Below are 14006 nucleotides of genomic sequence, written 5' to 3' on the forward strand. Positions count from 1 at the left end.
GCTGATAATACAGCTGGCTTTATGAAGTACGTCTCTAATGAGCACCTTCTTGCCCAAATTACGCTGTCAAATAAACCTCTTCCTTTCTACAAAACAGTTTAGTCAGACTAGCTCCCACAATAACGTTTTAAATAGATGGTTATGAAAATAAAAAAGTATACTACAAGTAACTATAGAGATTAAAAACTGGCATACAATGATAGGCAAGAAGTAAATACAAAAATTTAATTGGTTTTCATTTCACTGCCAATAGAAACTTAATTTAAAACGGAACAATGAATTTTAGCAAAGATTCTCCAGATTAAACATGTCCCCCTCTTTCCTTCAAACAGCTTAATTCACTAAAAACATGGAACCCGAACGCTACAAAACCGGAGGTAGGTGTTCTGGTTTCCAAACTTTTTTTCAGAAGCTGAACGTGCTCTGTTTTGAGTCCCCCTGTGTTTCCTGTTGCACTGCTAATTTGCGTCTCCCCCATTGTAATTCAAGCCCTCCGTTTCCGACTGCAGTGTTCTGAGGTGATATTTGGAGCTTATATTTGGTGCTTTTGTTTTCACTATTTATTTTGCATTTTTTGTTTTGAGGCTTTTTCAGTTAATTTGTTTTTGTGACTGTGTAGATCCCAGTTCAGCTACTGATTGATTGACTGATTGATTGTGTGACTGCGAAAATGGATAAAAGCCCCCTATCCAAACAACGACTATCATCAGTGCAGGTAATATTTTTTTTTATTTTTAATCATCTACAATACTATTTTATTTATTTTATAGTACAGTACATTGATTATTGCTTTAATTTTATGGATCAATGGTCATGTTAGATAGTAAAATTCATGTTAAATTGCTGTTTTAGGGGTTGTTTTTAAAAGTCTGGAATGGATTAATCCATTTTGCATTACTTTCTATGGGAAAGCACGCCTTGGTTTTGGAATGCTTTGGTTTTGGAACAGACTTCTGGAACGGATTAAGTTTGAGAACCAAGGTACCACTGTATTGCCATTTTAGAAAGGTTAATTCTTAACCCTTAAGTTTTTATGAACAATCATAACACAATATGCATGCAGGGGTAAAGATGATCAAAGTCCAGCTGAGAATTTCCAACTTTGAATACATTTGAGCATAAAACAGTCACAAATTACAGGCTGTGTTCACATGCAATACTGAACCATGGTTTGGCACTACAGGAGAAAGGCTGGAGGAATGTCAGGCTCATGTACCACTTACTCTCTCACATACTGTTGTCCAGGGCTTTGAACTTTGTTTAGCAATAAGCTTTCTTTCCCATTCAGGAATAAAAAGTAATAGCAATGCCATGCTGGATCAAACCAAAGGTCCACCTGGCTCAGCATTCAAATGTTGTATTTCCATCCTCTGTATCCACTAGTCAGATTTGCTACCTCTGAAAAGAGAGTCTGTGCTTATGGCTGTGTAAAGGTTTCGTGTGTTTGTATATGGGGCAAGGCATTGCGACAATCACTCATGAACAGAATCTATATTTCTGCTTAATAAAAAGACATTTACAAACAAAATGATGGTTTTGCCTCACTGCAGGGCATTCTGGGGAACCAGGGAAAGACTAGAGGTGCAATTACATGTAAAGGTTGCTACACTGACTCCCTCTTGAATCCTTGCAGATGCAGTAGCTGATGCTATGCTATTTGTAGACCACACAAAAACAAGATTGCTGTGTTTAGTACGATTACTAATCAAGAATAAATCGTAGCTATGCAAGACCTTTAATTAGCCAAATACTGACCAACTAAACAAAGAAATTCAGTGCATGGAAAAAGAATGCTCCAATTGTCCCAATAATAAAAATGCGGGGGGGGGGGGGATATCTGCCAATCTACTAAAAGAGGTCACCTGAACAGTCTTATGGAGATTCCTTATGGGTGATCAATACTTACATCCTGAATTGGAAAGCATGGAGCTGGACATAAAGCTGGTGTTAGTTCGCCAGTTGGAAGACGTACTCTGTATAGCAGAAATGTCAGCAACTGTTTTCTTATCCTGCGAAAGGGGATGAAATTCTTGCTATGAAAGAGCTGATTTTGATGTATTTCCTTTTTATCTTTAAGATTAAAAGCAGCCTAGAGCCAGGGTTATGTAATGTGGCAGAATTCTTTTAAACTGATAAAATCTGGTTTCACTGTTCAGAATGTAAATCTAGTAGTTAGCATTAAATCTGATTTCCTCCCAGATTCTGCGTCACTGTCAACATTTAGAATTCTGGGAGAGGTCACCCTCTGTACGTGCGACTGTGAGTTCTGCGCATTCTTGCTGCAACCTGTGGAATAAATGGGAATCTCACTCTTGTTGTCCTGTCCCGTCCCCGTCCCCGTCCCCGTCCCCCCCGTCCCCGGATCTTAAACGTGCAAAGCAGCACAAGGTGATGAATGGGGCAGCCCTAAAAAGCACAGACACACACATACAAGGATGGGTGTTTTTTTAACAGTAACATAAAGAATACAGATGTAGACTCTTTCATTTCATTTCTGGCCTTAGGGCAGATAAGGTGGTCAAGAGAAGTTAGCAATGAAAAGCTATTTTCTGCCCTGTTTCAAGCAAGTGTGTGAAATAAACATATACATCTGAATCATTTTGTCCTATTGGCAAACAAATGAGAGAAAAGTAAACCATCAAGCAGAGTGGATGGTCCTGTGGCATTCCAGATCCTACTAGACTACAACTCACATCATCCTTGACCATTGGCCATGCTAGCTGGGGTTGATAAATATTGGGAGCCCAACATTATCCGGAGTACCAAAGGTTCCCAAACCATGGTTTAGTTCCTCTTGTGCTCATGAAAGTCTAAACAAAAATGAAACTCTGTTCTGTACTCAGCACTGAACTGGGTTCTTAATATCCAGTATAGATCAAGTCATAATGGCTAGTCTAAACAGGGAGAAGGAATAGATGATTAGTGATGATGGTACCATATCCTGATTTGTCAAGCCCCTTCAAACTTGGCACTACTTGTACTGAGACTTTTAATCACCTTCACCATTTGCAGCTAGAGATTGTGAAGTTTCTTGGTGTCCGCAATCTCTGGCTGAAAAAGGGCAGCAGCCTGCACGCCCCAGAATCTGGGTTGGTAGCGCTATCAGCACCTGTGATCTCAGGGAGCACAAAGCCATAGGAGTCTGACCAGTGCCTGCATTTTGCAGTCTGAGATCCTAGGTGCTGCCAACACCCATGACTTCAGACTGCAAGGCAGCTCTGCAGAACCACCACTGGAGTCTTCTGGACTGTGCTTGTCTATTGCAGCCTGAGATTATGGCTGCTGCCAGCACTGTCTGTACCCATGTTCTGAGACCACCCAGGGGCTCCTTGATCCTGAAATGTTCAGGTCTGCTTGCCTTTTTACACATAGCTCCTAGGTAGCCCAAATTGTCACAACCCATGATCTTGAGTTGCTACTGGCACATCCTAAGATGGAGAACACTTGAAAACTCATTTCTCAACTCTTCAGCTTGTATAGCAACCAACTGATTTTTAGTAGGGTTCCTATATTGAGCTTTTATTTGTTTTAGGAAGACCCCAAAATTGTTGAGCTTTTCTTTTTAAGTAAACCACTGAAATTGTTGAGCTTTTTTCAGACAAAACCCAAAACGTGTTTTTGACTTGCCTAAGATCCAAGAAACGCTCCCCCCATGTCAATATTACCTTTGAAATCCCAGTAATGTCTGGGAATATCTGGACATATGGCAGCCCTATTTTCAGGCTCAGTTCACCCATCTCTAAGTATTATGGGGTGGAGGGAGAGGCTGGAGTGTCTGCCCTGCCAGCAAGGGCTTTTTAGTTTACAACATCACAGAGATTTAAAGAACTAATAATACAGCATGGAGGACATATTGTTTCTCATAAGGCAGTAGGTTTATGACTTTCAGAAGAATATCCTTCACAAGAGTTTATTTGTGCTGCATGACATATTATTTCCTTTTTTATGCTTAGACAAACTTGTGGCGGGAGCGCCATACTCAGGCTAAATCAGGTTATAGAATGCCTGGGACCCACAAACGAGGGACGACAATCTCCTTTTTTACCTGATTTTGGAGTTTTCCTTGGTGAGTGATGGAGACAGAGTGCTGGTGTTTAGGAGACTACTTTGACCTAGCAAGCCGTATTGTATGTATTTATATTCTTCAAGTGAATAGAATTGGCACTTTGCTGTAAGTGATTATGGGCTATCAAAAGCTCTAGTGATTAGTGTGTATTTCTCTAGTAGCTTCACATACAAAGGAAGGCTTAAAGAAAGTGGTGGTAAACTTACTCTGAAATCTTCAAGTCTGCGCTTTGAATCTTCCAGATGCTGATGTAAGGAGCCCATAATTTCCTTGTATTTACTATATCGGTCTTCAATATTGTCTGTCTGATTGTAAGAATCCTGAAATAAAAGAGAACTTTTTAATATGGGTAAAATATGGTTATCTGTTATTTAAAAAGACAAAATGCCCAGCGCAGCCCATGGCCAAGGTTGATGGGAGATGTAGTCCAACTATATCTGGCACACAGCATGCTGACTACCCCAGCTCTACTGGAGGACCTGTGGCTTCAGTAGGATTTGTAAGAGATGGCCCTCTGGCCTTGAAACTTCTGTATGCTGCATAACAGCAAGCATAGCACTGCTACTATTTAAAAGGACAATTGCTTCTTATCTTGAACTTTCGCTCTCTGGTTCTGCAATGGGGCAGTCTTCAGTTCTTGGGTCACAGGCAATGCCCTGGCAAAATGCAAGGGGGTGAGGTGTACAGACTAGATTGCTGACCCATAGGAACGTTCTCTGGGCAAAAATGAGAGTTGGCAGTGAGTATCTATGGACTAGGAGACGCGGGTGGCGCTGTGGGTTAAACCACAGAGCCTAGGACTTGCCGATTAGAAGGTCAGCAGTTTGAATCCCCGCGACGGGGTGAGTTCCCGTTGCTCGGTCCCTGCTCCTGCCAACCTAGCAGTTTGAAAGCACATCAAAGTGCTAGTAGATCAATAGGTACCGCTCCGGCGGGAAGGTAAATGGCGTTTCCGTGCGCTGCTCTGGTTTTCCAGAAGCGGCTTAGTCATGCTGGCCACATGACCCGGAAGCTGTATGCCGGCTCCCTCGGCCAATAAAGCGAGATGAGCACCGCAACCCCAAAGTCAGCCATGACTGGACCTACTGGTCAGGGGTCCCTTTACCTTTACCTATCTATGGACCAGTGCTCTGGCCTCCCAGAGGTGGTTGTGTTTAATCAACCCAACACTGGAATCACCAGAGAATGTTAAACAGAGAAAGCCATTCTGCTCTGATTTGGTGTCAGTTTCATAGAATACTCTTATTCCCTGCTTGTTTTGCCAACATTTGGGCAATGTAATACATCGAAGACCTCTGATTCTACTTTCTAAGGAGATGTGGGGAACCTTTGGCAACTCCAAAAGTTGCAGAGTATCAATCGCAGAAAGCACGGCCAATGGCCAAAGATGATGGGAGTTGAATTTCAGTGACATCTGCAGGGCCAACGGTTTCCCACACCTGTACTAAGGGGATGGAGGAAATCACCTTGCGTTTCTTTGAAATGTTTCGGTCTTCAGCAGAGCAATTAAGCACCTGTTTGAAATGACATTTTAAAAAATCAATCTGTATTTAGTGAACTAATTTGTTCTAGTGGTACTTCTGAATTGCTTAAGTACACTGATTGTTTAGAGCCTTGTGACCTATGTCATGTGTGAAACACAGTGCTAATTAACAAAAGCAAACAATGGAATAGTGGTGCTCTGGTATTTTGCATGCTAAATATCTGGCATGAATTTTGTCCCCACCATGGAATGGCGTATTTACCCAATGTAATGAACAAAGCTTGGTATTCAAACACCTTTCCTATTGATTTTGCAGTTTTTGCAGGCTTATCAATAGGTAACGCCAGCTGTGAAACCACAAGCATCCAGTGTGTCATCATTTGGGAAGCAGTGCTTGGAGACTGAATGCCATCATGTCCAAACAAAATCTACCTCTTTTCAAATATTAACACAACTAAGAGCTGGTGCCACACTAATTTTTTTTTTAAAAAAAATCAGCTTATTGAAACACTGTGAACAGATCAAAAACTCTGGCAAAGAGAAGACATAATCCTCAGCTATTTAATTTGAGTAAACTTTAAATTGCTGTACTGTTATCAGGTAGTTCTGTATTATGAACTGGGATTCAAGCCAGGGCAGAGGACTGTACTTGGGAAGGATTTCTTTGATTTGGATAAAGTGATGGGGGCAGAAAGGGAATTCATTTACAGCAGGGCTGGAGAACATTTGGCCCCATGGATGTTGTTGGACACTCTAGTCAATATGACCAATGATCAGGAATGATGAGAACTGTGGTCTAACATCTGGAGGGTCACAGGTTAACCTCCCCTGGTTCACAGAGCAAGCTATTCAGGTCTACCTACACTTCAAAATCTAATGAAATGTCAATAAAATAAAGGGCTAAAAAGCAATACTATTTATTGATGCATTTCATCCATTCATCTACTGCTTAATAGCACAGTTTCTAAGCGGTGTACATTGAAGTTACAACACAGATAAAATCCGTTAATGTTAACCATACAAGTAGAAAAACTAATTTCAAATGCCCAAATGCCTGTTGAAATAAAGACGTCTTCACCAAGCTGGGAAGCTTCCACAGAATTGGGCCCACAATACCACACACACAGCTCCTGGTGGTTAAGACCTGGGCATCTGAGCCATGGAGGGCCACTAAAAGTCACTCCCCTAAGTATTTCATTGATCAAGCAGGCGCATAAGGATGCAGTCCTTAAGGTATCCTGGAGTTGTTAAGTTGTAACTTATGAACCTTGACTTGGCCTGGCACTACAGTATATGGAAAACCAATACAATGCAAGCTTTTAAGCACAGGAGTTATGAGCAGGTTGTAGCCTATTCCCATCAACCATCTAAGCTGCAGCATTTTACACCAGCTGGAGCTTTCAGACCAGGACCAGGGTAGCTCCACATACAGTCCGTTGTCAAAGCAGACTTTACACTTTATGCCCCCAGCGCAATATATTTCCCGCTGGTTCAGGGGAATGCCGAACAGTGTCTAACAAAAAAAGAGATGGTAAAACTTTCTCACTCCAAAATCTCTGAAATCTTCTAAAAGATTCAGTTTCTCAGGAACAGACTCCAGATGATCCAAAGCCACTCGAGTACTCTGAAGAACAGAAGAAAAGATATATCTATATAACTTGGACTTATTTATCTTCTACACTTATAATTATTCAAAAGCACCGTATCTAGGAAGTACCTATATGAATAAACCAGCATTGAAATTCATAGGACTCTGGATGTTGTCAACAGTCCAGGAAGCAGATGGGGAGCAATCACACAAAGTATGCATGTAAATAAGGTAGGAGAGAGCTGAAAGAAGGAAGAACTATTGGAAGCAGATCCTTAGCGCTGAAGGGCCCCTTGCTTTGGAAATTTTTGGGTAGTCGCTATGCATGTGCTTCATTGTTAGCTATTCCACTCGTGGAAATATTGTTCTTACAGTAATTGTGAATCACTTACCCCAAGTACCACCAGCACACAGCCAAATCAGACTGCTCATCTTGTGGTTCCCCAAGCAACTCTTTTGCTCCCTAGGCTGCTGCTGCTGCTTTCTAGCCCTGTTTTCCTGCTCCTCCTCCTTTGCCCACACAGTCTTTCCCCTCTTTGATCTACAATTGGCTGTGGCCACCCTCAGGATTTTGTCTGTGAATGTCTTTGATACCAGACAGATCAAATGCAGAGAGAATGATCATCAACATGGGTCGCAACAGCCATAGGATTATATACTGTGCAGCGCTTAAGAGATTCTTTAAGAAAAAAATTAATTGGTTTATAAATCATTTTAAATATAAATAAATAAATAAATAAATGGCAGTGGGGACACGGAGGACAGCAAGGGAAATGGCATCAAAACAATGTGAACATGTTAGCAGCCAGTGTCAAAAATAGATGGAGGGACTGCCGTCGGATACTCATGAAAAGATGCAGGAATTTGAGATCCCGTGCATGTTTTAAACTATTATCTATCATCATCACCCTTTTTCAGCATATACAAGGTGGCAGACACAAAATCAAAATAGCACAATACAATTTTTAAAATACTGATAGCGGGTATCTCATTTCTAGATTACCAAAAAAGGAAGATGCTTTACAGAATTCTGTGTTACCCTACTTCATTCAGCAACTGATTGATAAATTGTTGCTGAATTGTTGAAAACTAAAACTTTCCCTAGATAAACTAATTCCAGTGGTTAGGTTGTGGAACGATGGGTTTGCAGTTCAGGTAAAATATTGTTCTGTCTCAGCAGTATGCATCAAGTACTGCAGCATAGTTCTCTACCTGCCATACAAAAACACCTTATTAAAAGCTCAGGCCCTTGTGACTTCAAACCAAGGTGCTGTAACACTCCAAATTGCTCAAGCTAAGATAGTTGTGACTTCAATCGTTTTTTGCTCTTAATAATTAAAACAAAATGTTGCAGTGAGTATGCTGTGAAAGGCAAATCCAGGTAACTAACATTACCTAACAAATGTCCATCATTTGCAATTTTATAGTATTTAAAACCTAAGAAAGAGAAATGCATATATCACCAGCAAACCAATATTTGATACTTATTTCTCATTAACAGCAGCCTTTTTTTGTGGAAATATTTACAACCATTCCTAAACACAGTGAGCTATTCAGAACAGTATGATATATATGTTTAAGTCTGGAACATACTTAAATATTGGGTTATGTCTTTACATGTTTTTGGCTCTGGAGGCTCATTGCATCTTTTGAAATGTTGACATTTCCATGGTATCTATGAAGTCACCATGCTGGAAAGTTTGGTTTCTCAATCAGCAATTTTTGCATTTAACTTACAATTTGTTGATTTCCTTCCTGTATATTGGTGTCAGTGGGTATCACTTCTGTTGCAAAGCTTTTACTACATTCACCAACACTCACACACACAAACACACACACATACACCTTTTCTTTCAAAACCCAAAGACATTGCCTTTGTTTTGAGGGCTTTTCCTCATTTCTGCTATGGGGCAGATTCTGTTGTATGACACTTCTGCCTCTTTGTTTTTTCCTTTCTTCTCCCTTACTACCCCATCAGATTTCCCTTGCTGCAAGTGCACGGAAACAAAAGCCTTCTGATCTGTGCAGCTGCCGAAAACAAAAAATTTCAGTTTGCTTTTCTCTGACTCCTTCCATTTCTCAGCTGGGATATCAGTTCATGTTCTTCTCTAGCTGACTAGAGTTTGCTTTGGCTTTTCTCATAAACCCCCAGCCCTCCACCATGTAGGGTAACTTGTTAATCCTTTGAATCTAAGTCATCCTTGGGGCAACACTGGGACTTGGATGCAGGGATGTGGCATTATACATCTGGTTTGCTGAGATGGATCTGAACACTTGCAGCCCACTCCCCACCCCAAAAAAGCTCTATGAAAAAGGAATGTCTGCTCCTTGCCACTTCCGAAGCCACATTAACAAATTAAGTCACAGGATGGAACATGCACAGAACATGATGCATAGAAACAAGTTCCAACAAGAAGAGGGATGCAAAAGCATTGACCTAAAAAACAAACCAGATAATCCAAAATAAAATCAGTGCAAACAGCTGATAAGTTCTTCCAGGTAGGACCCGGGAACATAGGAAGCTGCCTTGAACAGAGTCAGACCATTGATCCATCTAGCTCACTACTGTCTACACTGGCTGGCAGTGGCTTTCCAGGGTTTCAGGCAGGAGTCTCTCTCAACCCAACCCGGGGATGCTGCAGACCTTCTGCATACAAGGCAGAGATGCTCTGTCACAGAGCTACGGCTCTGACATGCACCCTATCACTTTCAAAACAGCTTTACCCAGGCTTCCTCAACCTCAGTCCTCCAGGTGTTTTGAGACTACTATTCCCATCATCCCTGACCACTGGTCCTGCTAGCTAGGGATCATGGGAGTTGTAGGCCAAAAACATCTGGAGGGCCGAGGTTGAGGAAGCCTGGCTTTACCTGTTATCAGTGTAGCCTACCACCAAACCAAGTAAAACATAACTATGAAAAGGGCAAGCACAGAAATCGTTGTTGACAAAAATAATGAGTGGCATTCAATTACATTTTATATTATATTTTTTATTTTACTTATAAATATATTATTGTTGTAGTTGTTATTGTTATTATTGTTATTAGACTATGTTAGGTCCATTAACTGCAATAGGTCTACTCTGTGCAAAACCTGTTTAAATACCACCCAATCTTTTCAAGCAAAAATGAAGCAGTGGTAATAAGTAGTTGTTGACTACATAAAAAGACTGAAGTATCACACTTTGATCTGATCAATATACATACTTAGAGATTTACAGTACTATAAATCTCTAGGTCTATCAAAAGGATATTCAAATTTAAAAAAAATATGGCCACAACCTGTAATATACCAGTTGAATATCTTGCAATGATCAACTAAGAGCTCTCTCCCAAGGCCCTTCCTTAACTTTTCTTTCCGAAGCTAAAAAAAACTGCTCGGAGGTGTCTGTCCATGTCTCTCCCTCATTAAATTGCCCACCACTGTGCCTCTCCCACAAAGAAGCTGCACTCATTCATATTGCATGCTTCATTTATAGTGGCCTTATGTTCATCAAAGCCTTGATTTTCCACTCCATTAATTTATGATGAGTTGCATGGTTTGCTACTTCTTCCCAGAGCCATTTGTAGCCCTGGTCTTCGTAAGGGCTCGGAAAGGTTGAGGGGTATCTGAAAAGAGACAGCAGATTCTCAGCAAGCTTCTCACTGCAGCTTTAAGTGATGGGAAAGTTAACTGTGTGAAACAGAACAACCAACCCAAATGCTCAGCAGTCATCTTGGAGGGGACAATATGCTTCAGGGACATTCTGCCACATGAAAGAAACTCAGGAGCTACCAACTTTGAACAGAATCACTCCCCCTTTAAATGATGTTCCTTTCCCTCTAGTCAGAGACACATTAAGGGTTTACATTATGACAGTTGGCAAGTAACCGAATCCATCGAAACGTCAGGTTCTGGTTAAGATTTTCTGTTCCCAAAGAGGCTACTTAAGCAAACTTAGCAAGTGAGGTGGGAACCTGCGTTTGTGTTGCAGCCAATGGGGAAATTCAGACCTGACACTTGAACTGCCCTACACAGTCCACAATTCCTGGGTTTTCAAAACTTTTTAAAGCATTATATAAACAGTTGGGAACTTTCATGGCAGGAGGATTTAAGCCGGCTGAAAAGCGAGAACAGTGATCTTTGCTATGCGATCCCAGCAGCTGAAATGTAGTGTGCAGCCTCGCATTAACTATGACAGCGCCAGCCACAACACTGGCATGTCTTTCTCTACGGACAAAAGCATGCATGTGAGTCCAAACTTCAGCTTAGCAGGTAGCTGGAAGACAGCATGGTAATTTCTGAAGGAGGCTGCAGGAGTAGAATTCCTGTCTCGTTATGAAGGACACAAATACAACCCTGTCCGGAAACAAATATGCAAAAAAAGTGAGTTTTGCTTGCTGTGAAGAAGAAAAGAAGGACCGAAGGGCAAAAGCGCACGTTAAAAGAAGGAAAAAGTCATGTTTTTAGCTGACCCGCGGAAGTGGTGCAACAATAATTTAGTGGCACACACAGCAACCTCCTTAATATGGATTAAGTGCCATATTTGTATCATTAATGACAGCACTCTTCTCTATTAAAAGAGATAGGTTTAGCCATGCAGAACAAAGTGCTAAAAAGGATGGGGGGAACACCTGACACAGAGGGCAATTAAGTACTGCTAATTATTTCCCAGAAACTGCAAAGGATGTGCCATAATGCATACAACTAATCCTGAAGAGAGCAATCATGTCTGTCTGCTCATTATTTAACAGGGAACAAAGGGCACTGATACAGCACACTGATGAAGCTGATAAGTGGCAGCGGTTCCAGTTGTACCAATAGAAGCAGCATTGGTGGTAATTTAGTTAAAAGCACCCTGCTCCATCATGGCAGTGAATGCTATTCATCTTCCCTTGTTTTCTTAACATAAAAGATTATTTACTTTCTAAGAGGTGTTCTATGTTCTCGGAGAGAATGATAAAACAAATTACTCATTTTCCATGACTTCATATAAACACTTTGATGTTTAAAGAGCATGTGAACAGTTAATCCTCCTTATATTGATGCATTTGCAGTGATAGGCAGCTCTGGGCTGTTGTCCCCCAGGGACAGGTCTAAATCAAAGTCAGAAGCTGCATTTTATTTTTAGTCTTGAAACCACAGTGATATTTGATATTTGATAAACACAAATATAAAACAAGCTGGGCTTGTCTATGTTGTTCATAAGGCTCGGTTTTATATTTAATGCATAGTAAGTGTGCAGACAAGAAACAAGAGCCTCCAATCTCCTGAGCTGGTTAAATACAAGTGATCATCTGTAGGCTGTGGGTATTTTTAAAAAGTAGAGAAGGTCTGGAGGCCAACTAAGAAATCCCCAGGGTACAATCCATAAGAAGTGTGCCCATAATTTAAAGCAACAGTAATGCACTGGAACAGGCAGTTACTTACAGCTTGAATAAGATGTAATGTTAAAGGTGACCCAAAAAAGGTTTTGTGTTTTTTTTGAAGCAACTGCTAGATTATACATCAAGAACTGTGTGATATATGTAAAACGTCTACACTCAGGCCCAAATGAATTCATTAAAAGTTCCTGCCAGAATCTACTAAATATACTGGGCCTCAGGGAGAGAAAGTAGCCTTCTTCAAAAATTTATTTTCATACCCAAACGCTAGAGATGGAAGAGTAGTCTAATTATATAAATTACATTACTACCCCACCTGTCCCCCATGATGGAATTCAAGGTGTCATACACAGGGTTCCCCTGGATTCTTCCATCCAAGTACAGACTGGGACCCAGTCCTTGTTAGATGCAGAAGAGCCATCTAATCAGTATTCCAAGAGTTGCCAAACAGACGCCCCTGGGAAATATGCAAGTTGGGCTGGGCAGGGGGAAGTTTTCAGGGCACCACACCTCCACCAGCCTCAGGATATATATCTGCACAGTCCGTACTAGTACCTCTTGTTCAGGGAAGCGTCAGAGGAGTAAGGGAGGAGGGCCAAGGGACATGCAGGGCAGACAGAACGAAGTATCCCTCTCTCTCAAGCTACCCATCAACCCCCAGAAGCAGCTTAGGCTGTGGAAGGTTTGGATGGGCAAAGTACAGTGGTACCTTGGCTCCCAAACTTAATCTGTTTCAGAAGTCCATTCCAAAACCAAAGCATTCCAAAACTAAGGCACGCTTTCCCATAGAAAGTAATACAAAACAGATTAATCTGCTCCAGACTTTAAAAAAAAAACCTAAAACAGCAATTCAACATGAATTGTACTATCTAACGAGACCATTGATCCATAAAATGAAAGCAATAGACAATGTACTGCGGTCACACAATCAATCAGTCAATTAATCAGTAGTTGAACTGGGTTCCACACAGTCACAAAAAGAGCCACAAAAACAAAAATGCAAAATAAATAGCAAAAACAGACGGAAGTGTGACACTCAAATCAGAAGCGTAACACTCAAAACAGAGAACGTTCGGCTTCTGAAAGCAGTTCGCAAACCAGAACACTTACTTCTGGGTTTGCAGTGTTTGGGTTCCAAGTTGTTTGAGTACCAAGGTGTTTGAGAGCCAAGGTACCACTGTATAGGTTCGTGAGACAGAGGTTTTAAGTGCAGATAACAGCCTACTCCTCAAATCAAAACACTTTTCTTGCAGCACCTACAGTATGCCATCAACTCAGTGGTCACAAACAAAACCACTGGGAGGAAAGTGAGTCCCTTTTATCTCTCCCCTCAATCAACTTTAAAGGTACCTAGTACAACACCCCCCTCCCCAAATATTTGTTTGTAATTTGGCATATTTCTTGCCCAGGAGCACCTCTTTCTGGTGACTGGGATGTTCACACCAATTCCCCCCCCCCCCCAATTGATAAAGGCTGCCTTGTATGAAAACCACTGCATCTATCCTTAT

At 41.2% G+C, this 14006-nt stretch overlaps 1 protein-coding gene across 8 annotated transcripts in view; it reads right to left on the bottom strand.

Moving 5' to 3' along the window:
* Positions 1-14006, bottom strand: part of CEP128 (centrosomal protein 128) — a 176195-nt gene that overhangs the window by 9246 nt on the left and 152943 nt on the right. For all 8 annotated transcript variants that reach the window (XM_083447795.1, XM_083447797.1, XM_083447800.1 and 5 more), the window contains 3 exons: positions 7096-7173; positions 4273-4386; positions 1907-2009 (listed from right to left, as the gene is read on the bottom strand). In XM_083447795.1, coding sequence (XP_083303921.1) covers positions 1907-2009; positions 4273-4386; positions 7096-7173 — 295 coding nt within the window. The remainder of the gene's footprint in view (positions 1-1906; positions 2010-4272; positions 4387-7095; positions 7174-14006) is intronic.

This window comes from Podarcis tiliguerta (genome assembly GCF_965153285.1).
Source record: "Podarcis tiliguerta genome assembly, chromosome: 1".
In the NCBI taxonomy this organism is placed as follows: domain Eukaryota; kingdom Metazoa; phylum Chordata; class Lepidosauria; order Squamata; family Lacertidae; genus Podarcis; species Podarcis tiliguerta.